This window comes from Sus scrofa, chromosome 7 (genome assembly GCF_000003025.6).
Source record: "Sus scrofa isolate TJ Tabasco breed Duroc chromosome 7, Sscrofa11.1, whole genome shotgun sequence".
NCBI lineage: Eukaryota > Metazoa > Chordata > Mammalia > Artiodactyla > Suidae > Sus > Sus scrofa.
In genome coordinates, this window is record NC_010449.5 from 23,185,549 (window position 1) to 23,211,228 (window position 25,680).

Below are 25,680 nucleotides of genomic sequence, written 5' to 3' on the forward strand. Positions count from 1 at the left end.
CAGGTGAGAGCCTTGCTCAAGGCCGCTAATCCACTGCGCAAGCGCTCTTGAGGCAGCCTCCGATCCGGCTAGCGCAGGCGCACTTACTGCAGATCAGCGCCTCACCGCCTCCCTGGAACCCGCCGCAGTGCGCAAGCGCGCAACATCTCGGTTTCCCTCCCCTCAGTCCCTCACCCCCCCTCCTTTCCCCTTCAAGAAGCCGGCTCCGGGGCGCGCTCACCCCTGTGAGGAGGCCGGAGACCGGACACCAGAGGCGCTCTCTCCACTCCCGGAAGATCATGTACCAGCCCAGCCGGGGGGCGGCCCGGCGTCTCGGCTCCTGCCTCCGTGCCTATCAGGCTCGTCCCCAGGTGAGAGCAGAGAGGAAGCGGGAGGGGAGGGGAGAGGAGGGGGCGGGGAGAGACCCTCCTCAGAGCCGGGGCGGAGCGCGCGTCCCGTTCTGCGCAGGCGCGGTGACGTCCCACTATTCCTTCCCACCTGTGCCCAGCGGCGCGTGGAGGGGCGAGGGGTCGCGGGGACGCGAGGTTGGCGTCGCCAGCCCTGATGCGCAATGGGCTGCGCGTTTTCCCGGGTCTGCGGAGGCAGGCGGGGTTGAAGCTGGGGCGGCGGGGCTCGTCCGCATTTCGCCCGCGTCTCTGCGGTTACCTGTGTCTGGAGGTGATTTGAAGGGCAGGGGGCGGAGAGGTTCGCGTTGCCGCCCAGGAGCCGACCAGACGGACCTGCGGGCCGCGCTGTGCAGCCCGCGCATCTTGCACCCGGATAGCGGTCCCGGCGGGAAGGCCGGCCCAGGTGGACCCGGTTCAGGCCCCTGCGCCTGGGCGGGCAAGATGGCCACGCCCCCGGCGGAGACGGCGCCACCGGGACACGGTCGGGGACGGAGGTACCTGCGCGGCCCGCCCGTCCCCCCCTAGATAATGAGACCCCTAGAGGTTTTCTTGGGAGCTTAGGCCTGATTTGGGGTAACCTCCCCCTTATTGATGTTTCACCGTCAGTAAACCAGGTCCATCCAGCCTTTAACAGTCTCCTGGGCTTTTCCGTGTCATTAGAGGAGCCCAGATGATGAGCTTACATTTATATATTGCTTTACAGGAGGCAGTTTTATTTATATTTATTATCTCATATAGTCCTCATAATAACTCTGTGGCTTCACAGTTCTCGTTTATAGGACATTTAATGGAAACTCAGGCTTAGGGAATGAGAGTGCCTGAAGGTTGCATACAGAATTGGAACTCAAGTCTCCTAGTTCCAGTTGGATGTTCTTTTCTCTATACATCTGCCTCACACACTCGTGGAGCTGTGTTACAGGCCACATCATTTTATCTATGAGACCTGTTAATTCATTCATTTGGTCATTCTTCAAATGTGGATTCTTGCACATTTGAGAGAGGCAAACTTGCCCCCAAATAATGTTGAAATCTTAAATCTAAAGTTAATTGCTAATGTTTGGGAGAGGCATTTGTACTTTTGTCACAAGAAAGTGTTTCCTCTTAAGTAGAGATGGAGATGAATTTTTCCTCTAGTAATTCCATCTCGTGTCAGGAAGAGCAAGTGGGATCGGAAGCGTGTTAACGGGCAGTTTGGATGGAGGGGCATTATGTAGCTGCATTTTTATCTTTCTCCCTTTTTTTCTCCTCCCTAGGACCAGCTTTCTCCAAGGGCTCTACCATTCCCACCCCTTTGGCCCCACTCCACCACAACCATTTCTCCATCTTTGCCTCTTCTCTGGTCTCCCCCACCGCCACGCCCTCCCACCCAGCCTCTTCCCCGAGCTCCCTCACTACCCCTCCCTCAGGTCCAAGCCCTCACCTCACCATGGGTGGTTCAGCCCCCAGGACAGGTGGAGGAGGGACCAGGACCCGAGTTACATAGCGGCTGCCTGGATGGGCTTAGGAGCCTATTTGAGGGACCTCCCTTCCCCTGTCCTGGGGCTCTGATACCTTTCCAAGCCCCTGGGACCGCCCACCCTTCCCCTGCCACTCCTTCAGGAGATCCAAGTATGGAGGAGCACCTGGCTATCATGTATGAGAGACTGAGACAAGAGGTAAGTTGGGTCAAAAGCAGTCTTTAGGAGTTCTTGCTGTGGTGCAGTGGGTTAAGAATCCAACTATAGTGGCTTGGGGTCACTGTGGAGGTGTGGGTTTAAGCCTGGCCAGTGCAGTGGGTTAAAGGTACTGGTGATGCCGCAGCTGCCGCCTGGATTCAGTCCCTGGCCTGGAAACGTCCATATGCTGCAGGTGTAGCCATTAACAAAAAAAGTTGTCTTTATCCAAAATGGGAGGGGATATAGGTATTCTTAAAAACAGGGAGTTGGTCAACTGAATTCTTTCTTGGAACCATGAGGCAGGCATAGAAATATGTTTTAGAAGTTCCCGTCGTGGCGCAGTGGTTAACGAATCCGACTAGGAACCATGAGGTTGCGGGTTCGGTCCCTGTCCTTGCTCAGTGGGTTAACGATCCAGCGTTGCTGTGAGCTGTGGTGAGGATCACAGACGCGGCTCGGATCCCGCGTTGCTGTGGCTCTGGCGTAGGCCGGTGGCTACAGCTCCGATTGGACCCCTAGCCTGGGAACCTCCATATGCCGCGGGAACGGCCCAAGAAATAGCAAAAAGACAATTAAAAAGAAAAAAAGAAAGAAATATGTTTTAAACACTTCCCAGAGTTCCTGTTGTGGCTCAGGGGTAATGAATCGGACTAGTGTCTGTGAGGTTTGATTCATGACGGCAGGTTTGATCTCTGGTCCTGCTCCGTGGGTTAAGGATCCAGCATTGCTATGAGTGGTGATGCAGGTGCAGACGTGGCTCGGATCCCAAGTGGCTGTGGCCGTGGGTAGTCTAGCGGCTAATTCAGCCCCTAGACTGGGAACCTATGTATACTACAGGTGTGGCCCTAAACAAAAAAACAGTTCCCAAGGAAAGATGCCCCTGTTTGGATTAAGGAAGTTAAACATGGTATGAGATGGCCTTTCACTCAGGAATATTTAGGAACCACTAAATGTGGAAAACTGAGAAACAGGATTGTATTATCTTTCTTGCTGTTCTGATGCCCTCTTCTTTCACCTAGCTTCCCAATCTCTTCCTTCACTCCCACGACTACACTCTCTACTCTTCAGATGTGGAATTCATCAATGAGATCCTGAACATGCGTACCAAGTGAGAATCCGTGAACGGGGAGGGCCTTGGGGAGGAAAAGTCCCCATTGCCATTTCCATCCATTAGAGAAGGTCCCAGCCTGCTTCTCACAGCTGTCCCTCATTCCTCTGTCAGACCAGTTTGGTTTTCAGATTCTGCTATCATGAGATTTCTTTCCCATCCCTTTCTTCCAGGGGCCGGACATGGTACATTCTGTCACTGACCCTCTGCCGCTTCCTGGCCTGGAACTATTTTGCACAACTTCGGTTGGAAGTTCTACAGCTCACCCGCCACCCTGAGAATTGGACCCTGCAAGCCCGCTGGCGGCTTGTGGGGCTGCCCATCCACCTGCTCTTTCTGCGTTTCTATAAGCGTGACAAGGAAGAGCTTTACCGGTAAGAGAAGTGAGAAAAGAAACATACTACAGTTTCCTACTTTTAACCTTTTAGGAATCTCGGGTCTAGTCTCCTAGACCATCCTTGACCCTCCCTGAGTTGACTACAGGCTCCTTGAGGGCACCATCTTGTTTTAGTCTATTTTAATATAACAAAAATAGGGACTTTGAGGCATCCCCACTCGGGCACTGCAGGTTAATGATCCAGCTTGTCTCTGTGGAGGTGCCCGTTTGATCCCTGGCCCAACACAGTGGCTTAGGGATCCAGTGTGATCCAGCATTGTTGCAGCTGTGGCATAGGTCACAGCTACGGCTCCAATTCCATCCCTGGCCTGGGATCTTGCACATGCTGCAGGTACAACAGGAAAAGGAAGGAAAAAAATAGGGACTTTGAGTCTGTTAGGAAGGTTCTGGGCTCAGCTTCTTCACGTACATTATGTGGCACATAGTAGACACTCAGGTTCTTACACTGAACAAATGACAGTTTCGTTTCCTAAGTTGTGTCTCATAACCCTGGGTAAACTTCTGGCACAGAGTAGAATCCTAAGCCCAAACCAATGGTTCCCTTACTTTGCTGCACGGTGGAATCATGTAAGGATCTTTTAAAAATATTGGTGTCAGACATTCTGATTTAATTGGGCCACAGTACAACCTGGCCTCAGGATTTTTAAAAGACCCCCAAATGACCTAATCCATAGCAGAGTTTAGGAACAACTAGTTTAATTCTTGAATCAAACTTTGGGACCAGTCATCTTGCTCAGTGAGCCTCTCTTCTCCCTCCTTTAGGACCTATGATGCCTATTCCACCTTCTACCTGAATTCCAATGGCCTCATTTGTCGCCATCACCTAGACAAAGTGAGTCCTAGGGCTGGATGGGGTAAGGTCGGAGTAGACCATCCCACCTGTTGGCATTAACCTTTCTCCCTGCAGCTGATGCCCTCACACTCACCCCCAACGCCTGTGAAGAAGCTGCTAGTGGGAGCCCTGGTGGCTCTGGGGCTGTCGGAGCCAGAACCCAATTTACACCTGTGTTCCAAGGACTGATTCAGGAACTGGGCAGAGGCAGCACTGATGACTTTGCTACGCACAAGAGCGGGAGCTGGAGGTGGCCAAGAACCTCAGGAGCCGCCTTCCTCCTCTCTTCTTTCCTTTCCATCTCATGCTGTGTAAAGCTGCTATGTAATTTAACTTGTAAATAATAAAATCTAAGTGAATATATGAGATCGAATTCTCATGTCACTTTTTTTTTTTTTTTTTTTTTTTTTTTTGTCTTTTGTCTTTTTTTTTGTTGTTGTTGTTATTGTTGCTATTTCTTGGGCCGCTCCGCGGCATATGGAGGTTCCCAGGCTAGGGGTCCAATCAGAGCTGTAGCCACCGGCCTACGCCAGAGCCACAGCAACGCGGGATCCGAGCCGCGTCTGCAACCTACACCACAGCTCACGGCAACGCTGGATCGTTAACCCACTGAGCAAGGGCAGGGATCGAACCCGCAACCTCATGGTTCCTAGTCGGATTCGTTAACCACTGCGCCACGACGGGAACTCCTCATGTCACTTTTTCTGAACCTCAAAACTTCCCTGTAGCTTTACTCCAAAAATATTTTTATTAGTAGATATTAAATAATGTACATAAGGAAAAGGAGCTGCTGTTAGGTTCTGTTTGTTCTTTTACATTCCCTCTTTATTACCCTAGCTCTTCTCGTGTCTTGCCTGTTTTCTTGGGCATTTTCTTAGCATGGGGATCTTCCAGTTCCTTGGCCTTATAATAGTGAGGAGCCACCTCCAGAAGCCAACTGCTCTCAATCTCCAATACCTAGAAAGAGAAGAAAATCAGTAAGAGTTCCTGTCCAACCTAGATTCTGACTTTTTTTTTTTTTTTTTTTGGCTTTTAAGGGCCGCACCCAAGGCACATGGAAGTTCCCAGGCTAGGGGTCGAATCAGAGCTATAGCCGCTGGCTTACGCCATAGCCACAGAAACATCAAGTCCAAGCCACGTCTGCGACCTATACCACGGCTCACGGCAAAGCCGGATCCTTAACCCACTGAGGCCAGGGATTGAACATACATCCTCATGGGTACTAGTCTGATTTGTTTCCACTGAGCCACAATGGCAACTCCATGGCTATGAGTTTAAAAAAGGTTTTCTCCTTTCCCCTTTGCACGGCTAGGGAAAAGGCTACCTGGCTCTAAAACTCTATATCCAAGGAAAGACACACCTCTACATTCTGTTCAAGAGCACAAGGAGGCTACCCCTCAACAAAAGCCTGGACTCCAAGACACTCAGGACAGAGCCACCATCTGCTTTCTGCACTGTTAGCATCCCAGCACCTCCAACACCCAGACAATAGCCATTCAAATACGTGGTAAATGAATACAGCTCTCAGATCTTAGTAGGTGCTGAGATAGCCAGTAGTAAGGGAAGCCTTTCTATTTTATCCTGTCTTAAACCAGTGTGCTTTTCTGTTTCTCTGCCAGGCCCAGCAAACTGAACCTGGGTTTTTAGCTTGCCAGGATACCATCTCCCACACAATCCACCTGCCCGGGCAGGGCAAGGTCCCCTCACCTGTCTCATGAATTCCTTGGTGGTCAAGACAAGTTCATGGTAGAGCAGCCAGCGTGGCTGTTCCTCAAAGAGGGAAGAGTTGGGATGAATGAACACTGTCTGCTGCTGTTTGACTGTGCGGTAGCCGCTGCGGGTCAAGCGTGCCGTGTGGTAAAAGTAACCGGCAGTGATGGCCTATGGAGCAGGCAGGAGAGGGAAGGGAGTCGATGGGAAAGGCAGGGACCCTCAGACTCTGGGAGGACTAGAAAGGTAAGGCGCGCACAAGAAGCCACTGAGAAGGCCCCTACGGCGGACTGGGGAAGAAAGCCGGGGAAGAGCACACCTCCCACGGGGGACGGGGCACGTTCTCCGGCTGTAGAGGAGAGAGAAGTGGTGGACAACAGTGGACTAAAGAAAGGCTGACCTTCCGGACACGGATATAGTCCCCCTGGCAGGAACTGAGACCGACTTCCACACGTTCCAGGAGCCCCTCCAGCTGTTCCCGAACATCCCGGGCTCGGCGCATGGACCTGAACTGTACAAAGTTCTCATAGCACCACTGGGAAGAGTAACCACTCTCAGCCCACTGTAAACAGAGTTAAGGGTTGGGAGGGGGTGTTAGGTAGATGGCAGGACCAGAGTCCCCGGGTCCCACTCACCCGAGCCCAGTGACCTGTGTATAAACGTTCAGCAGAACCAGGTGGTCCCCACCAGGGAGGAAGAAGTTGACTCGGGCATTGTCGGCATGGACGACCTTGTCCTTGGGTCGGTAGAAGATGGAGTTGTTGACAGAGAGCATGGCAGCCACTGTCAGGATCTCCTCTGAACAGCTGTACCTGGGGCAGGAAGGGGAAAGCGTGAGAGCCCAAAGCAAGACTCCGAAACAGGAACAGATGCACTGGGGTGGGGTGGGGGATCGCTTGGTGAGTGAGGTCCCCACGGGGGGACCACAGGATGGGCTAATGACTACAAATCAGAGTAGATGATTTTGGTGGCAGGGGCAGCAGTATGGGGGTCAAGGAGGTAAGGGTCAAGTTGCAGATGAAACAGTAACAGGAGTGCTCTCGTGGGAGGTGGGGGCAGGAAAGCCTGGGACCCCTGAGGCTGCCACCATGAGACGGTGGGCATTACAGCACTTTCGTCACGCTCAGGTAATGACCTTGAACCTCAACCATGGCAGAGAAATGGCATTCAAAGGTGGGCCCTCCACAGCTCCATCTAAGTGTTCCGGTCGAAAACCTTAGGAATGAGTAAGTCCCCAAACTGGCCCTCGCTCAGCACTGCTCACAGATGGAAATCTGCTTCCCTTCATGCCCCCAAGTTTTCTGTTGTTAATCTTACCCACTGACATCATAACCAAAGACAGGACAGTGTCTTGCCTTTGCGGGCCTCAAAAGAGGCATAAGAGTTATCGAATAACTTGTTCTTTGTTACAGAATAACGCGGTGGCGAGAGCAAGTAAGATCACAAAAATGGCCCCAGAGACAGAAGGCAGGGGCAGCCTGTGTGCTGGGGGCCCGGCTGGAGGGGGCGCTTACTTCTCCGAGGCCAGGATCATTTTAGACAGCATGGGGTCCACGGGCAGCTCTGCCATCTTTCGACCAGACTAAGGAGAGGAAAGAGAGCCAGTTGAGGCCACTCCTCCCTCAGGTGTCCCTCTGCCCCTCAAGGGGTCACCCCGACCTTCCTCATGCCCCAGCCCACTGCCTTCCAGCCTCACCGTGGTGAGCTCCCCCAGGTGGTTGAGAGCTCCCAGCGCGTACAGCTGCTCCAAAGCCAACAGCAGGGTCTCATACGGCGGAGGGTCGAGGAAGTCAAAATGCATCAGGTCATGGATCCCTGGGGAAAGATGTGAGTGGGTAGAACAGAGTCTCCTCACAAAGCCCAGGGCCTCCAGCCCCACCCACCTTGCCTCTGGAGGACCAGGGGGATGCCAGTCACCTAAGCTCTTGAGCAGCAACACGACGTTGCCCAGGCTGGTCCTCTGGATCTCAGGCACCGTGGTCTCCTCCAGCTCATGCTGGTAGGCCCAGGCGGTATACAGGCGGAAGCACTTCCCTGCAGCCACCCGCCCTGCCCGACCAGCTCGCTGATTGGCTGAGGCCTGGAAAGAAAGAACAATGTGTCTGCAGAAATCGGGGGGTGTGGGGGGGGGGCCGCTGACCCCCCCTACTCTAAGAAGCCCCCACCGCTTTGAGCTGGGCTGTTCCGTGGGCTCAAGCCCAGGCCCACCTTACTGCAGGGTGTGACGGTGAGCGATTCCATGCCCGTGCGGGGGTTGTAGCTCTTCTGCTTACAGAACCCTGGATCCAGCACGTAAATGATGCCCTCAATGGTGAGCGAGGTCTCCGCAATGTTCGTTGCCACGACCACCTGAGCAAGAGGATGTGGGGTCATTCAGGAGCCCCACCCGCCTAGTTACCCAGAAAAAGTAATTCTCCAAGATGCAGAGCAGAGAAGCACGTAGAGATAAGGGGCAGGAGCTGAGGGGCTTTGGGCGAAAGTGAGGAGAGGGGGACAAGGCCAGCAGAGGGTGAGGGAGATGTGGGGATCAGCAGGGTGTAACATGCAAAGTTTCCAAAAAGATGGAGTTCCCATCGTGGCTCAGTGGTTAACGAATCCAACTAGGAACCATGAGGTTGCGGGTTCAATCCCTGGCCTTGCTCAGTGGGTTAAGGAGCCGGTGTTGCTGTGAGCTCTGGCAGAAGCAGAAGCAGCTCGGATCCCGCGTTGCTGTGGCTCTGGCATAAGCTGGCGGCTACAGCTCTGATTAGACCCCCCAGCCTGGGAATTTCCATATGCTGCAGGTGCGGCTCTAAAAAGACAAAAAAAAAAAAAAAAAAAAAAAGTTTCCAAAAAGACAGGAAGGGAGTTCGGGGTTTTTTCAGAGGTGGGGCTGGGGGTGTCAGGGTCCTGCTGCACCTTCCCCACTGTCACATTCATTTTCACCTTCACACGTTACTTCCCAAAACAGCCTCCCATGAGTCTCTGCTTCTATTCCTAGCCCTGGTTACATGGCATCCGGAACAGTCCTTTCAAAACATGAGCCTATTGTGCCGATCCCCACATCCTTCAGGGGCTTCCCTCCCCACCTGAGAATCACATCTAAGCCCCTTCAGGCCTGGAACCTTCCAGGCCCTGGCTACTCTTCCAATCTCAGCTTCTGGCACCAGGGCTCCATGCTCCCCCCCACCTCACCCACTGCTGAGCGCAGTCCTCCGAACAAGCTCTCTTCCCTCTGCTGGGCTCGCTCTTCTCCCAGATATCAGCCTGGCTCCCTCCCTTCACCTGGTTCAGGCCCGGCTTCAACTCTCACCTTATCAGAGGGAGAGGCCTGACCTACACCCTAAGGGCATTACCGTCCTGCCATTCCTCCCCCACTGCCCCAGAGCCAGCCTCCAGCTTCCCATGACACAGTGAATCTCTCCAGAGCATTTGTCACAAATTGACATTAGGTATTTAAGTGTCCATGTCTCCTAACTTGCATTAGATTAAACCCTCTGAGGCTAGCGACTCTGCTTTGTCCATCACTGTTTCCTCATCCCCTAGAACAGCACCTGGAACGTGGGAGAAATTCTTTAAATATTTGTTGAATGAAAGTTACATTTTTTTCTCAAAATCCTCTGATGGCCACTCACTGGTATAAAGTCCATCAAAGGCCCTCTCTACCCTCTGTCCAGAGCTGTTTTTAGCCTGTCTCCCACTGCTTCCCGTGTCAACCTCCCATGAGCCTGCCAGACCACTCCGACCTCACACACACCTGAGGTCCTCCTCTGATGTTCCTCGCCACTTTCCCGAAAGGTCCAGATGGAATCCCAGCTCCCCGCACACCAGGGGCCTCCTTGCTCCGCTGCACCCCACCACGCTCGCTTTCCGGATCGTGCATTCGGCCATCTCCCGGTTTCAGTCATAGTCCCCCTCCAGCTCCTGCGGCAGAGGACTGCCTGCCACCGGGCCTCGCAGCGGCAGCAGAGCCCAGGACACGCCTTGCACGGGGCAGGCACCTACTTCCCTTTCCACTACTAGTTGCGTGAGGCAGAGGGGTGAAGAACACGGCTTTCTCCAACTGACCTTTCGGGCCCCGGGGGGCGTGGGCTGGAAGATCCGAGCCTGCATGTCGGAAGGCAGGTTGGCATAAATGGGCAGCACCAGGAGCTCCCGGATTTTGGAGCCCAGGCGGCGGCAGCGATCCTGGAGCATCTCGCAGGCAGCCTCGATCTCCTCCTGGATTTGGGGTGGGGAATACAAGGGGTCCCAGAGTCACGGGAGGCCGACCAGCCAGCCTGGTCTCCCTGTGGGTACACACAGCGAGCCCCTCCCCCACGTCACACACCTGTCCTGTCAGGAACACCAGGATATCCCCAGGGGGCTGGGTCACATGGATCTGTAGCACCGACACCACGCAGGCCTCCAGGTAGTCTGCCTCTGGGGCCTGGGGAGGAGGAGGCGGGGTCACAGGAAGGCCACCTGCTGAGACAAAGCTCTTCCCCTCCTCCCAGCTCAAGAAACACTTTATCCCAGGTCCCCTTGGGGTTCCCATCCCACCCCCCACCCCCCCACCCGCCTTGAAGCGTAGACGCATTCTCCCCGAGGGGCACCTTGGTATAGAAGATGTCAACTGGAAACCTGCGTCCAGGGATTCGGAAGACGGGGGCATCATCAAAAAAGGTAGAAAAGCGGGCAGTGTCCAGTGTGGCTGAAGCCACCAGGACCTTGAGCTCAGGTCGGAATCGAGCGACATCCTTGATCAATCCAAAAAGAATGTCTGTGTGCAGAGTCCGTTCATGGGCCTCATCCACCATCACCACGCTGGGGAAGAAACGGGGGCAGCAGTGAGCGAGGGGCGCTGGGCAACGCGGGTGTGACACTGGGGTCCCCAGACGAGAGGAACAGATGGAAGCAAAGGGCCAGGGCAAATGTGGGAGGAGGGGGCTCCAAGCAGAAGCCAATTATCCCACTTAAGCCAGACCAACAGAAAGTTAGAGAAGCCCAGGCCCCCGTGGTCTTCTCCGTGTCCCAGCCTGGGCAGACAGCAGCCGCCAAGATCTGGAGGCTGGAAGCCAAGGCCAGGACAAGTCAGACATCTGGTCTGGATTAGACTCAAGAGTCTCTTAAAGTCAGCAGACAGAAAGTTATCTGTCTTTATGGTTTATTTGCTTTTTGTTTTTTAGGGCCACAACCACGGGATGTGGAAGTTCCCAGGCTAGGGGTCCAATTGGAGCTACAGCTGCTGGCCTACACCACAGCCACAGAAAAGCAGGATCTGAGCTGTATCTGTGACCTACACCATAGCTCACAGTAACGCCATATCCCTGACCCACTGAGCGAGGCCAGGGATCAAACCCGCAACCTCATGGATACTAGTCAGATTCATTTCCACTGCACCACAACGGAAATTCCCAAAGGCATCTAGAAATTTAAAGGAGAAAAAACAGTAAGGCAAAGCCTCTTTGAATAAGGCTAGGCTCCCAGGCTGGCTGGGAAGGAACACTTAGACCTGAGCCACCACGATCTGAGCAGCCCACAAGTTCCCAGGATCCTGTGGGGCAGCTACTGTGCATCCCTGTGGGCCCTGCTGCCTCTTTCTGGAGAGAGGGGGGCCAGGTAAGCCCTCCCACCCCAGCCTTAGAGGGCTCTGCAGGCTTCTTGGTCTCTGTGTAACTTAGCTCTGCATGGGCTACCATCCTTCTCCTTGCCTCTAGTCTTTGGATTTCCTGCCAAGGCCACAGGAGCTCACCCCCAACCTCAACCATCGTGTCTAACCCCGACAGTGACAGTCAAGTCCTCAGCCATTTCACAAAGCAGCCTGGCTTGATGGGAAAAGCCCACACCCCGAACACTCTCGCCACGGCGGGCCCTCCATGGCTTCTCAGAGGTTTCTACAAGGGATATGAAGGACCAAATCATGTCTGTCCCCCTGCTCCACCAGGATCCTCCAGGACCAGAAATCCCCAGGCTCCTAAGAGCTAAAAAGGCACATAGTGCTTTTGCTGGCCTGACCCCAACCCCACCCCATCTGTGAATCGCTTCTCCCCCACAACACATGCTCATCCAACCCCACCCTGGCCAAGGGTAGCACTGAGAACTCCTTATTCACAGACCAAGCCACTCCAGACGTGGGCCTGAGGCACAAGGGTTGGGGCTGGGCCACTCCGAGAGTCCCTGCAATCTCTGCCACTCTATGGACCCTTTCCCATGGAACAGCCCTTCACACATTTACAGGGACCCAGAGCATCTGAGTTTTCCCGTCTAAGCTGAACATTCTAAGTTTCTGCAAGTGGTCCTCACGTGGAGTCTCAAGCTCCCACAACACCGCTCTACCATCCTGGTGGTTTTCTGAACTCTGAGAACAGTTGGGGAGGGTGGGAAAGGCTCTCTGGCAGCCTCTCTGCCCTCCGGTCCCATCTCAGTGCTAGGACAGTTTGAACCATAAAGATTTAAGAACAGGTGGAGTTTCCTGATGGCTCAGTGGGTTAAGGATCTCGTGTTGTCACTGCTGTGGCTCAGGTCATTGCTGTGCTGTAGGTTCAACTGCTGGCCCAGAAACTTCCACATGCCATGGACTCAGCCAAAAAAAAAAAAAAAAAGAACTGGTGGATAGGAGTTCCCGCTGTGGTGCAGCGGGTTAAGGATCTGACATTGTCTCTGCGGCAGCACAGGTTCGATTCCTGGTGCAGCACAGTGGGTTAAAGATCCAGTGTTGCCACAGCTATGGCACAAGTCACAGTTGCAGCTCAGATTCGATCCCTGACCTGGGAATTTACACATACCATGCGGGCAGCCATAAAAACCAAAACAACCAAAAAACCATAAGAACTGGTAGATAAATCAGAAGAGAAGACAGTGGCCAAAGTGGCCAGGTGGGAAGAAAGTAATGAAAAGCCAGAAATTTAAGGAGCTGAAGGAAAGGCACTGATGGGGAGGGGGCAGGAGATGTTGCGGTGGGTGTGGGGGGAGGTGGAGGAGGCACCACCTCCTGTGGGACACCAGGGGGCTGTGCAGTACCTATAACTCGCAAGGTCAGGTTCAGAGAGGAACTCCCGAAGAAGCATCCCGTCTGTCATGTAGCGCAGGACAGTTCGCTCTGACGTGCAGTCCTCAAAGCGGATGCTGTAGCCAACCTGTCGAGGGGCCATTAGTGGCTGGTGCTCCCTGAGGGGAGAGCTAGGGGACAAGGGGTAGGACCAGTGTGGGGGTGGGGGGACTGTGGGCAGCGTGGGCACCCCTCGCCCCTCAGTCCCCACAGATCTCACCTCATTCCCAAGCTTCACACCCATCTCCCGAGCCACTCGGGCAGCTACGCTCATGGCGGCCACCCTCCGGGGCTGGGTGCAGGCAATCTTCATACCCTTCTGTGTGTAACCCTGCACGACAAGCAGAACGAGGAGGTTTTCCCCTTGCTAAATATGCTGCTGGAGCCCAGCAATTCAGCAAAGTTATAAATGCCAAGGCAGGGCAGGGGAAACGGCAGAACAGACAGAAGTGGAAAACCAGACAAGAAGGGCAAACGCATAGGATGGCAGATGCAGGGTCTACACAGGGGTCCTTGCCCAGCCTGGCAGTCCCAACCCTTTGGGTCATCAGGTTCAGGGCTCTGCGAGATTTGAGCTGGAAGAGGACAGACCGGCTGGGCAGCCCCAAAAGCAATGGAGAACAAAGGAAGGTTTAAAAAAAAAAAAAAAGAAAAGGCAGGAAAACAAGTCTTTTCACTCCTTGCTTCTTGGCCCTGCCGAAGAGTGGAGGCCCGGCTGGTGGAGGAAGGGGTCTGTGTTCACACCCACACAGCACCATTTATCTGTCTACACCTCCTTACAATGTGAAAATACTGAATGCCTAGCAGGCACTGACAATGTGGCCCCAAGTGGGAACAGAAAGGTGAGAGGGGGGCAGTCCTAATTCTCAAGAACCTCACCAGTTAGTGAAAAAGACTAAAGGACTGAAGAGGAAAAGGTAAACGACTGCTCAAAATGCCGCGTAAAGGAGCCGCGACAGGGCTGCCGGTACCTCCTCAAAGAGGTACTGCGGGATTTGGGTGGTCTTGCCCGAGCCAGTCTCGCCCTCGATGATCAGGATCTGATGGTTGGCGACGGCGGCCAGGAGCTCCTCTCGGAACGGGAACACGGGGAGGCTGCGGCGGACGGCCTGGATGGACTCCTTCTGCTGGGCCTGAGTTGGGGCGGGGGGAGCTGCCGGCTCCTGGGGAGGAGGACCAGGGCTGTGAGCCTCGGGACCGGCTCCCCAGCCTCCGCAGGACGCCCGGCTCGCCCTCTCACCTCGTCGCCCTGGAGCTGAGTGGCCCGGACAAACTCGATGGTCTCCTCTTCCTCCAGCACCAGCTGATACTTGGGCTCCTGGGAGGCTGCATCTCGGGCCCCAAACTTGAGGGACGCTGCCCCGAGGCGGGCCTCCTCCCAGCGCCGCTGCTCCTCCCCAGGGGCTCCAGACTCCTCTTCCACGAGATCCACAGCTCGTGTGGGCTGGGGGAGAGGCAGACGTGAGGACAGCCGTGCTCCCTCCCCAGGGTCCGCCACCCCCAGTCGCCAGCCTGGCCACGGTGCGAGGCAAGGCAGGGGCCAGCCAAGCACCCCCAGGCCCTGGAAACCTCTGCTCCCCGCACCCCGCCCCGGCTTGGGGACCCCTCGCCTCACCTGTCCTCGGGTCTCCTCGGGCATGTGGTAGCGATTGGTGGCCTCCAGCTTCTCCTGTTCCCCAGCCGCCCGGTACTCCCGGGCCAGATCCCGCACGCGCCGCTTGTATTTGAGCTCCCGCCGCTCGTGTCGGCTCAGCTCCACGTCCCCAAAGAGGAACTCCTCGTCCGCCAGCTCAGCCTCCAGGTCCTCAAGCTTCTCGCGCTCCCGCTTGGCCAGGTACTCACGGCGGGATTTCTTCCGCAGCTCAGGAACCTGGGTCGGCACAGGGCAGTCAGGACCTCCTCTGGCTGGAAGAGGGACCTTGCTCCCTGCTCATCCTGAGGACAGCCTCCCTGTCAGGCGGGCTCGAGACTCTAAAGATGTGTCCCCCACCTTCCTTCCCTCTGCACGGAGCAACCCAACGGATGACGTGCCCAACTGGACCCCTTTGAAAGTTCCATGCTGGCCTCCAGGCACTGCCCTCCAGCAGTGGGACCCAGCGGGCTGGGCCTCCCGGGCAGCCTCACCATCTTGGCCAGTCTGGGTATCGCCCAGGGGTAGGGCAATGATGTGCATTTTTATAGTCTCCTCTCGCTATTTTACTCAACTTAGTGGAAGGGGGGAAAACGAAACAACTGATACCAGCATTTGGAAGGATAGGTCTTTAACTGAAAACAACTGAGACAACTGGAAACCACTGGATAAGCCAAAAATAGGTACTCTTCCACCCCAATGACACGCTTCCTGGTCTTGAATCAAATGACTGTAGTTTGGGGAAAAGGGAAAAATAAATTATACACAAATAAGTTGGGAGTTCTTGTCGTGACTCAGCAGTAACAAACCTGATTAGTATCCATGACAATGCAGGTTTGATCCCTGACCTCGAACAGGGGGTTAAGGATCTGGTGTTTCCGCGCTGCTGTGGATATGGTGTGGGCTGTCAGCCTCAGCTCTGATTCTTAGCCTAGGAAGTTCCAGATGCCACAAGTGTGGCCCTAGAAATAAAAACTACACAAAAAGGTTGGTAGTACAGCATCAGAGTGGTTCTGTGAAGCCAAATGTAAGGAGGGATGTTTAGCTCGGGGCCTAACCCCTCCCCCTCAGACAATGGGTGGTTTGGTTCCTGTTTCCTTTCAATGGAGGCTTTTCAGGACACCAGTGGATGACAGAAGACTGGCCACATGCTTAAGGCCTTCCTCAACTCTAACCATAAGCCCTCCCACTGTGGCTAAATGATCTTTCCTACGATCACAACAACCTCCTCTGCTAGAGGAATAAAACCCCATCACTGCTCCTTAGGGGCCCTGATTCTACTCAATTGCTTGGCTTTTCTTGTTTGTTTTATGAAGACTTAAAATGGAGTTTATGCTCATGACCAGATCTGAGAACCATAATCAAATACTCCTTCGGCCTGATGGGTAAGGCAGATGGATGTCTTTTTAAAACATGGCCAAGAAGGAGTTCCCGTCATGGCTCAGTGGTTTACGAATCCGACTAGGAACCATGAGGTTGCAGGTTCGATCCCTGGCCTCGCTCAGTGGGTTTAGGATCCGGCATTGCTGTGAGCTGTGGTGTACGTCACAGACGCGGCTCAGATACTGCATGGCTGTGGCGTAGGCCAGTGGCTACAGCTCTGATTAGACCCCAACTTGGGAACCTCCACATGCCGCAGGAGTGGCCCTAGAAAAAAGGCAAAAAGACAAAAAGTAAATAAATAAAATAAAACATGGGCAAGAAATAGGGCAATTTGAGCATCAAAAGGAATAGTGACATACAATTGTAAGATAGAGAGAAGTAAAAATTCACGAGCCCAATGTGACACACATACGAATAAAGAATGGATAAAAAATTTGTACCAGTGAAGTGATTATTATACAAAACTATTTACTCTGAAAATCATTTGCCCTCCATTAAAAAAAAAATTATTGAGCAGCCAAGTATTTTATAACATTATAATTTGGAAAGGATTTTCTTGGCCACACCTATGGCATGCAGAAGCTCTGGGGCCAGGTATCAAACCTACACCATAGCAGCAATCTGAGACACAGCAGTGACAAGGCCAGATCTTCAAGCCACTGAGCCACCAAGGAACTCCTGCCCTTCCTCTTAAGAAGGAATTGTAGTTCATTCCTTGCTGATTTTTTTTTTTTTCCAGGGCCGCACCTGCAGCATATGGAAGTTCCCAGGTTAGGGGTTAAATCAGAGCTGCAGCTGCAGGCCTACACCTCAGCCATAGCAACTCGGGATCTGAGCCATGACTGTGACCTATAGCACAGCTCATGGCAACACCAGAGCCTTAACCAACTGAGCGAGGCCAGGCAACTCCCCCTTCCATATTTATTGACTAGCTTTGGTTTTTTGTTTTTTTTTTGTTTTTTTTTTTTTGTCTTTTGTCCTTTTTAGGGCCGCACCCGCGGCATATGGAGGTTCCCAGGCTAGAGGGTCTACTAGGAGCTGTTGCCACCAGCCTCCACCAGAGCCACAGCAATGCCGGATCCTTAACCCACTGAGTGAGGCCAGGGATCAAACCCACAACCTCATGGTTCCCAGTGGGATTTGTTTCCACTGTGCCACAAGGGGAACTCCTGACTAGCTTTTTTATATAAAGAAGAACTTTTCCTTAGCAGCAAGGAATGGGAGTTCCCGTTGTGGCTCGGTGGTAACAAACCCGACTAGTACCCACAAGGACTCAGGTTTGATCCCTAGCCTTGCTCAGTGGGTTAAGGATCTGGTGTTGCCGTGAGCTATAGTGTAGGTCACAGACGTGGCTCAGATCCATCGATGCCGTGGTTGTGGTGCAGGACGGTAGCTACAGCTCTGATTCGACCCCTAGCAAGGGAATTCCCTATGCCACAGGTTCGGCCCTAAAAAGACAAAAAAAAAAAAAAAAAAAAGTGGAAGGAATGTCAGAACCCAAAAATCACCGTCTCGCAATCCTCTGTGAAATAAGTGACTCAGGAAAGGATTAGCAGTGGCTGCCAAACCATCAGCTGAAAGGCTGTTGGTAGGAAGGATATAGGCAGCTGGACAGTATGGCAGCCCGATGTGGAGGGCACATCACCACCCAACAGGTGTTGCCACCACAACTGTTTAATCAGAGTCTAAGCAAGGTGTAAACCCAATTTCAACTTTTATTTTTTTTTTGGCCATACCCATGTCAAATGGAAGTTCCTGGGCTAGGAATCGAATCCGGGCCACAGCTGCAACCCACGCTACAGCTGTGGCAAAGCCAGATAGATCCTTAACCCGTGGCACCACAGCAGGAACTCCCCAGTTTCCACTTTAATGTGCGCACCTGGGGGAACTTAAAACCACAAGATGAGGATCAGATAAATCCGGAATGTAGGACATGGTGCAAGTTGAAACTGAAAGTCAGGAAAGAAGAGGGAAGGAAAAAAACAAATTGAAGACACCTAACGACCAAATGCAATGCATGACCCTTGACTGGATTCCAGTTTGGAAAAAGCAGTAATTAAAGACATTTTGGGGTAACTAGGGAAATCTTATCGTAGGCAGGTTCTTAGTTGATATGTGAGAATCATCTTCCTGGGTCTGACAATGGCGCTTTGGTTTTAGAGAATGTCTTACTCTTACCAGGTACATGCTGATGCGATAAAATGCCACTATGTCTAATACTTCTAAATCGTTCAAGAAAAAAGCCAACGGAGTTGCCATCGTGGCTCAGTGGAAACAAATCTGACTAGTATCCATGAGAACTCCCAACATGTCCTTAGGTCCCAAGAACAGGGAAAGCTCACACTTCCCTAATACACAATGTGATCTGATCCTAAGGAGTCAAAGAGGGTGTATGGGCCACTCCCTTCCCTCTACAACTTAAGTCCCCCCTCAGCAGGCTCCTGTCAACCAAGCCCCCTCCTCACCCAACACCCCACCCCAAGAGTGACCCAACACTCCGTCAGCAGCCCCACTGTACTTCCTCTGCCTCCCTTCTCCCCACCCCTAACTGTCCCATCAGAAAGACTTTCCCGGAGTTCCCATCATGGCTCAGTGGTTAATGAACCCGACTGGTATCCATTAGGACACAGGTTTAGTCCCTGGCCTTGCTCAGGGGGTTAAGGATATGGCATTGCCATGAGGGGTGGTGGAGGTTGCAGATGTGGCTCATATCCTGCATGGCTGTGGATGTGATATAGGCTGGCGGCTACAGGTCCAATTAGACCTCTAGCTTGGGAACCTCCATATGCTTCAGGTTCGGCCTTAAAAAAGCAAACAGGGAGTTCCCGTTGTTGCGCAGTGGTTAGCGAATCCCACTAGAAACCATGAGGTTGCAGGTTCGGTCCCTGCCCTTGCTCAGTGGGTTAATGATCCGGCGTTGCCGTGAGCTGTGGTGTAGGTTGCAGATGCGGCTCGGATCCCGCGTTGCTGTGGCTCTGGCGTAGGCTGGTGGCTTCAGCTCCAATTCGACCCCTAGCCTGGGAACTTCCATGTGCCGTGGAAGCGGCCCAAGAGATAGCAAAAAGACAAAAAATAAATAAATAAATAAAAATTAAAAAATAAAAAATAAAAAAAGCAAACAAACAAACAAACAAATAAAAAAAACAGAACAGAAAGACTTTCCTTTTGTCTCCTGGGCACTGGGACTCACCATGGCTTTCCGGTCTTCCTCAGCCATCTTGAGGCGCTTCTGAGCCTCTTCATAAGCCTAGGAGAAGAAGGCAAGAGGCCCAGAGAGGACTTTGTGAGGCCCAAAGTCCCCACACCCATTCTCTTTCTAGAATCCCCAGGCTCAGTCAGGTGTTCTCCAGCACAAAGAAATGTCCCCCCTCACTGAGGACTCTCTGTGGCTACAGGTCCAGCAGAGAGCCTTCTCAGCCGGAAGACGCCACTGGAGGCAGCTCCTGTCTTCCGAAAGGTCACTTTCTGCAATCACACCAAACCTCAGACGCAACTTCCTGGGGATTTATGGAACGTGCTGCTCCTACAAACCTTCTTGTCTGAGCGCTCCAGGACGTTGCGAGTTCGATCCTTGTCCCGCTGCCTAACCCGCTCCGCAAACGCATCCCGTTCCTCCAGGTCCTGAAGGCGCTCTCGCTCTGTCCGCTCCCACTCATCCTCCGACTCTGGCTTCTCCGTCTGTGGTTTATTCCCCCTGCAACCCAGCCCAGAGGATTAGTTAAGGGCATCCCGAGGCCTGCTGTCGCATTATCCACCCGCCCCATCCTCTCACCCCCCACTTTTGGTCTTTTTAGGGCCACCGCACCCATGGCACATGGAAGTTACCAAGCTAAGGGTCCTACACCACGGCATGGCAACTCGGGATCCAAGCCACGTCTGTGACCTACACCACAGCTCACAGCAATGCCAGATCCTCAACCCGCTGATTGAGGCCAGAGATCGAACCCGTGTCTTCATGGATACTAGTCGGGTTGGTTACCACTGAACAAGAATAGGAACTCCTCTCTCACCCTACTTCTGACTTACCCTGTAGTCTTCTTTCCTTTCTCAGGAACTTCTTCCTCCTCTTCTTCCTCCTCTTCCTCCTGACGTTTCTTCCTGAGGTGTTTCCGTTTTTTCCGCTTCTTCTGGAGACTGCTCCCAGCCCTGCCTACAGCCTCCTCACTGCTCTCCTCACTGTCCTCCAGCAACCTGTAGGATCGGTTCTTTTCCAGCAAGGCTCGGGCCTCTCGCTCAGCTGCCCGAGCTGGCTTTTCTGCCACTGCCTTCCGTGGGACCTGTCAGAAGAGGAGAAGACAAGGGGGTGTGGGCAACTCCCGATCCCTGCCTACCTACTCAGCCCTGCTCCTAATTTAAGGAGTAATTTGTTTTTTGTTTTTTTTGGTCTTTTGAGGGCCGCACCTGAGGCATATGGAGGTTCCCAGGCTAGGGGTCCAATCAGAGCTACAGCTGCCGGCCTATACCACAGCCACAGCAACACGGGATCCGAGCCACGTCTATGATCCATACCACAGCTCATGAATCCTTAACCCACTGAGCGAGGTCAGGGTTCGAACCCGCATCCTTGTGGTTGCCAGTCAGAGTCGTTAACCACTGAGCCATGACGGGAACTCCAGGAGTAACTTGATCTTCAACTGGCCTTCATTCTCTCCCTTCCCCAAGACCTTGCACCAGGCCCACCTGCCTGAATGGGACCGCTCAGCTTCTAAACTTCTTTTCAGTAATTCATTTAACAAACATTCATTAAAGCCTGTCCTGTGCACCCACTGCTAGGCATTAGGGATACTGGGATACATTAAGAGAAAAATCCTTATCCTCATGGAGTTTACATTCTCAAACAGTTCTCAACTGTTCTGCCTCCCTTCTTTCCAATGACTAAGTCATTCCCATACAAGGGAGTTCCAGTTGTGGTCAGTGGTTAATGACTCTGACTGGCAACCATGAGGATGCGGGTTCGACCCTGGCCTCGCTCAGCGGGTTAAGGATATGGCGTTGCCTAGAGCTGTGGTGTAGGTTACAGACGTGGCTCAGATCCTGTGCTGCTGTGGCGTAGGCCAGCAGCTGTAGCTACAATTGGATCCCTAGCCTGGGAACCTCCATATGGTGCAGGTGCAGCCCTGAAAAGATGAAAGACAAAAAAAAAAAAAAAAAAAAATGTCATTCCAACACAAGGACTGACAAACTGACAAGGATTGTTTTGCAGAAGCCTGTCACGTGCCTGGCACTGTACCAGACTCCAAGGATACAGTGGTGAACAGATTAACAAAAAGCCCTGACCCTCACATCACAATGTTCTAATTTCATCTCTCACTAAGCACCTTGTAGGACGGATGCATCAGGTTATCTGCCATCCTGTAAACAAGCTCAATACTTTCATTCTTTTTTCTTTTTAGGGGCACACCTGTGGCATGTAAAGTTCCCAGCCGGGCTAGGGTCTAATGGGAGCTATTGCTGCCGGCCTGAACCACAGTCACAGAAAGGGAGGATCTGAGCCGGTGTCTGCTACCTACACAACCCACGGCAACACTGGATCCTTTAACCCACTGAGTGAGGCCAGAGATGGAACCTGTGTCCTATTAGTCGGGTTTGTTACCGCTGAGCCACGACAGGAACTCCCCACACATTTCTTCTATAACCGCACTACTCAAGGTGTGGTCTGTGGACCATCAGCATCACCTGGAAACTTGTTAGATTTCGAAATGAAGAAACGAAGAATCCTTTCCAGACCTACTGAATTAGAAGCAGCATTTTAACAAAAGCTCTAGAGGAATCCTACACCTGTTAAAAGTTTGAGAACACTGCTCTATACCGCTTAACCCAACGTACTTAAGCCGTCCTCAACCCGCAGGCGATAACGGACAAAGGATAAACGCCTGTTAACTGAGTTAACTTAATTCTCCAAACGCGCGTCCAGCCCAGCCTCACTGGGACAAACAACCTGGGGACCCCTTCCCTGCTCCACCCCCTCTCCTATTTCTCCCACGCCGGGGCCCCGCCCCTCTAGGCACCTTGTTCCAGAGTTTCAGGGCGAAGTCCCGGGCTGGCCCGCTGAGGTCCAGGGTATCAGTGTCTCGCAGGCGCTGCACAAACTCTTCCGCAGAGGCGCAGCGCTGTGCGGTACCGATCAGGAACTGGGCCACGTGCCGCTCGCTCAGCCCCAGCACCGAGTGCAGCTCGTCCTGCACCCAGCGCTCCAGCCCAGCCGGCGTCGCCATGGCGACCTATGCTCCTTATTCCTGGCCCTGAAAGTATCTCCAGCAGCCACGCTGGCGACCGGGCGGGTCGGAGGCCTGGAGCCCCGGGCTGGAACCTCTCCTCCCCAAAGAAGCTGCCTTAGCACTTCGGGGTTCGGTTGCTGACAGTCCAAAGCAATCTTCCCGGACCCCGGAGGCCGGAAGTGGTCCACTTTTCCGGCCTAAGCACTACGGTGGCTGAACGGGCCCAAATCTCGCGGAAGTGTACGGGATAAAAGTTTCATTTCCTCCCTTAGTTAATCTCTCTGCCTCCCCCACCACGTTGGTGATTTGTAGGTATTTCATTCAGCAAATGCTAAGATCCTAATATGCGTTAGGTACAGTTTCAGTCCCCGGGGATATAGCAAAAATCAATCCGAAACGAATCCCGTGATGAATTTACAGAGGCTGCGGGGGAGGGGGAAATTTACATGTAAATTAAACATGTAGGAGTTCCCGTGGTGGCGCAGTGGTTAACGAATCCGACTAGGAACCATGAGGTTGCGGGTTCGGTCCCTGCCCTTGCTCAGTGGGTTAACGATCCGGCGTTGCCGTGAGCTGTGGTGTAGGTTGCAGACGCGGCTCGGATCCCGTGTTGTTGTGGCTCTGACGTAGGCCGGTGGCTACAGCTCCAATTCGACCCCTAGCCTGGGAACCTCCATATGCCGCGGGAGCGGCCCAAGAAATAGCAAAAAGACAAAAAAATAAAAAAATAAAATAAACATGTAAATTCTATGAAACCAAAAATAACGCAAGGTTTGTGAGTGTGTGTTTGCGGGAGGGCGGTGAAGTCCATTTCAAATTAGAAGATCGGTCCACTTATTACAGATTCGCCCGTGCTGATTAGGAGTGACCTTTGCTAGGACTGATACTTTCTGCAGAAATGAATATAGGTTAAGCATAAGGCAGGACTCTAGGTAGGAAGAAATTTGGGATCTGAAGGAAAAAACTCAGTGCCTTCTCAGAAAGTTATTTTAGAAGATCTCCAAACTAATGCACAAAATGTATTTTGCTTTTTTTTTCTTTCCTGACAGCTTGAGAGATTGATCAGTGGCTACTTAATTTTTTTTGGCCACGCCCAAGGCATTTGGAAGTTCCCTGTGCCTGGATCTAACCTGCTGCACAGCAGTACAAGGCCAGATCCTCACCCGCTCGAATCAGGGAACTCCACCGTCTGCTTAACTTCATTTTTCATCGATTTTTAGGTCCATACTCGCGGCATATGGAGGTTCCCAGGCTAGGGGTCAATCGGAGCCACAGCTGCCGGCCTGCACCACATCCCCAGCAACGCTGGATCCAAGCCGCGTCGGTGACCTATGCCACAGCTCAGGACAACGCCAAATCCTTAACCCACTGAGCGAGGCCAGGGATCAAACCGCAATGGTTTCTAGTCGGATTGTTTCTGCTGCGCCACAGCGAGGAACTCCAAGCGCTGCTTAATTTTAAATAAGCAGAACTTGTTGCTTGACTTTGCTATCTGACCTCTTTTTGATACTGCTTCATACTTTTACAATTAATCGGATTTATCAGACACAACTGTTGGGAAACAAAACATTTCTTATTCCAATTAACAGCCACAGGTAGCTCCACATCATTGATTTCTTGGATCACTGTTTTCTGTTTCTAAAATGAACCCTAGGCACCCCTGGCATCTCAGAGCTTTCTGCCTCTGCTTTCCTGGGTCACAGCTGATTAGGATCTTTACCAAATTAGCTGCCAGCGTTTCCCTCCATGCCCACACTCTCTCTGAAGGGGCTCATTCTTTTGACACTTTGCTTGTTCCCTTGCTAGTAAATTAAAGACTTTCAACATATGTCTAAGATCAATTTGTCTGGAGTTCCCACTGCAGCTTGGTGGGTTAATAACCTGACATAGTGTCCATGAGGATGAGGGTTCAATCCATGGCTCCATCAGTGGGTTAAAGATCCAGCGTTGCTGCAAGCTGAGGTATAGGTCTCAGATGTGGCTCAGATCTGACATTGCTGTGTGGCTGTGGTGTAGGCTAGCAGCTGCAGCTCCAATTCAACCCCTAGCCCAGGAACTACCATAAGCCACAGGTGCAGCTGTAAAAAAGAAAAAAAAAATCAACTTGTGTAACACATTTTGTTTTTAACAAAGGGGGATTCTCCTTTGACTAGGTTGGGAGAAGCATCCTCTAATGACAGGAATATAACTGCTTAGCCATGTCTTTTACTAGCCAGAACTTTAAAAAATGACCTAACAATTAAAATATAGATATTCCACATTTGTGGAAGATAGAAATTCATTGAAATGGGAAAACCTTCCTGTAACCACAACACTTGGACCACAAAGCCATGAATTATCTATGGTTCATAAAACTTTAGGAATATAAAACCCATCACCTATCAGAGGAGACCCTTTTTCAGGAATCTGAACATAAACCTGCAATTTCCGCAGATTTATTTAGTTAGTTAGTTTTTTGCCTTTTCTAGGGCCACTCATGTGGCATATGGAGGTTCCCAGGCTAGGAGTCTAATCAGAGCTGTAGCTGCCGGCCTAGGCCACAGCCACAGCAATGTGGGATCTGAGCCTTGTCTGCGACCTACACCACAGCTCATGACAACACTGGATCCTCAACCCCCTGAGCAAGGCCAGGGATCAAACCCGCAACCTCATGGTTCCTAGTCAGATTCGTTAACCACTGTGCCAAGATGGGAACTCCCCTCAGTAGATTTATTATTTATGGTCCGGAGTCTTGGAGTAAAATCCCATGGATTAGCCACTACTAATCATACACTCTCTGGCTGCTTGCATTGCACTAGGCTTCTGACCATAGTCCTTCAATTCAGAGTGTCTTTTGCCTCCAAATTTTTAGCTCTCTTTATCTATTCACTCATTTATTCAGTCATTCATTCTAGAAATAATTTTCTGTGTCCACTAGGTGCCAGGGCTGGGGATGCTAGGTAAACCCAACCAACATCGTCTGCCTTTGTGGTACTTCCAGTTTAGTGGATGCTTCCTCAAACCAGTCCTAGACTTTTTTTTTTTTTCCCTTTTTTCTTTTTTTCTATTTAGGGCCCTACCCACAGCATATGAAGTTTCCCTAGCTAGGGGTCCAGTCAGAGTTGTAGCCACCAGCCTAGGCCACAGCCACAGCAACACCAGATCCAAGCTGTGTCTGCAACACTGGATCCTTAACCCACGGAGCAGGGCCAGGGATCAAACCTGTGTCCTCATGGATACTAGTAAGGTTAGTTAACCACTGAGCCACAACGGGAACTCCAAACCATTCGTAGACTTAAATAATAATAATAATAATAATAATAGTAATAATAATAAAAGGTTTAAAAACTCCCCCAAAATACCAGTCCTTCTC

General features: G+C 52.3%; 2 protein-coding genes across 6 annotated transcripts; one reads left to right on the forward strand and one right to left on the reverse strand.

Moving 5' to 3' along the window:
• On the forward strand, positions 40–4,751 carry C7H6orf136 (chromosome 7 open reading frame, human C6orf136). Of its 3 annotated transcripts, none has more exons than XM_021098026.1 (6): positions 40–350; positions 1,838–2,041; positions 3,061–3,149; positions 3,323–3,523; positions 4,309–4,378; positions 4,454–4,744. In XM_021098026.1, the coding sequence occupies exons 1-6, from the start codon at positions 279–281 to the stop codon at positions 4,565–4,567; spliced, it is 750 nt and encodes a 249-aa protein (XP_020953685.1). In that variant the 5' UTR covers positions 40–278; the 3' UTR covers positions 4,568–4,744.
• Positions 5,097–22,523, reverse strand: DHX16 (DEAH-box helicase 16). Of its 3 annotated transcripts, XM_021097924.1 has the most exons (21): positions 22,119–22,522; positions 20,137–20,387; positions 19,642–19,804; positions 19,301–19,357; positions 15,337–15,457; positions 14,713–14,967; positions 14,338–14,541; positions 14,069–14,260; positions 13,318–13,428; positions 13,070–13,185; positions 10,663–10,873; positions 10,398–10,496; positions 10,136–10,288; positions 8,297–8,437; positions 8,006–8,168; positions 7,785–7,903; positions 7,603–7,670; positions 6,738–6,900; positions 6,489–6,650; positions 6,086–6,259; positions 5,097–5,335 (listed from the first exon to the last, which is right to left on the reverse strand). In XM_021097924.1, exons 3-21 carry the CDS (start codon positions 19,764–19,766, stop codon positions 5,207–5,209), a joined length of 2,763 nt encoding a protein of 920 aa, XP_020953583.1. In that variant the 5' UTR covers positions 19,767–19,804; positions 20,137–20,387; positions 22,119–22,522; the 3' UTR covers positions 5,097–5,206.

Coding starts and splice junctions, on each gene's coding strand:
- DHX16 (XM_021097924.1), bottom strand. CDS start 19,766: ATGAGTGGGAGCGGACAGAGCGAGAGCGCCTTCAGGACCTGGAGGAAC. Junction 14,542..14,712: donor CCGAGGAGACCCGAGGACAG/GTGAGGCGAGGG, acceptor CCTCTCCCCCAG/CCCACACGAGCTGTGGATCT. Junction 7,904..8,005: donor GTTGCTGCTCAAGAGCTTAG/GTGACTGGCATC, acceptor ATCTTTCCCCAG/GGATCCATGACCTGATGCAT.
- C7H6orf136 (XM_013977602.2), top strand. CDS start 544: ATGCGCAATGGGCTGCGCGTTTTCCCGGGTCTGCGGAGGCAGGCGGGG. Junction 3,150..3,322: donor ATCCTGAACATGCGTACCAA/GTGAGAATCCGT, acceptor CCTTTCTTCCAG/GGGCCGGACATGGTACATTC. Junction 4,379..4,453: donor GTCGCCATCACCTAGACAAA/GTGAGTCCTAGG, acceptor TTCTCCCTGCAG/CTGATGCCCTCACACTCACC.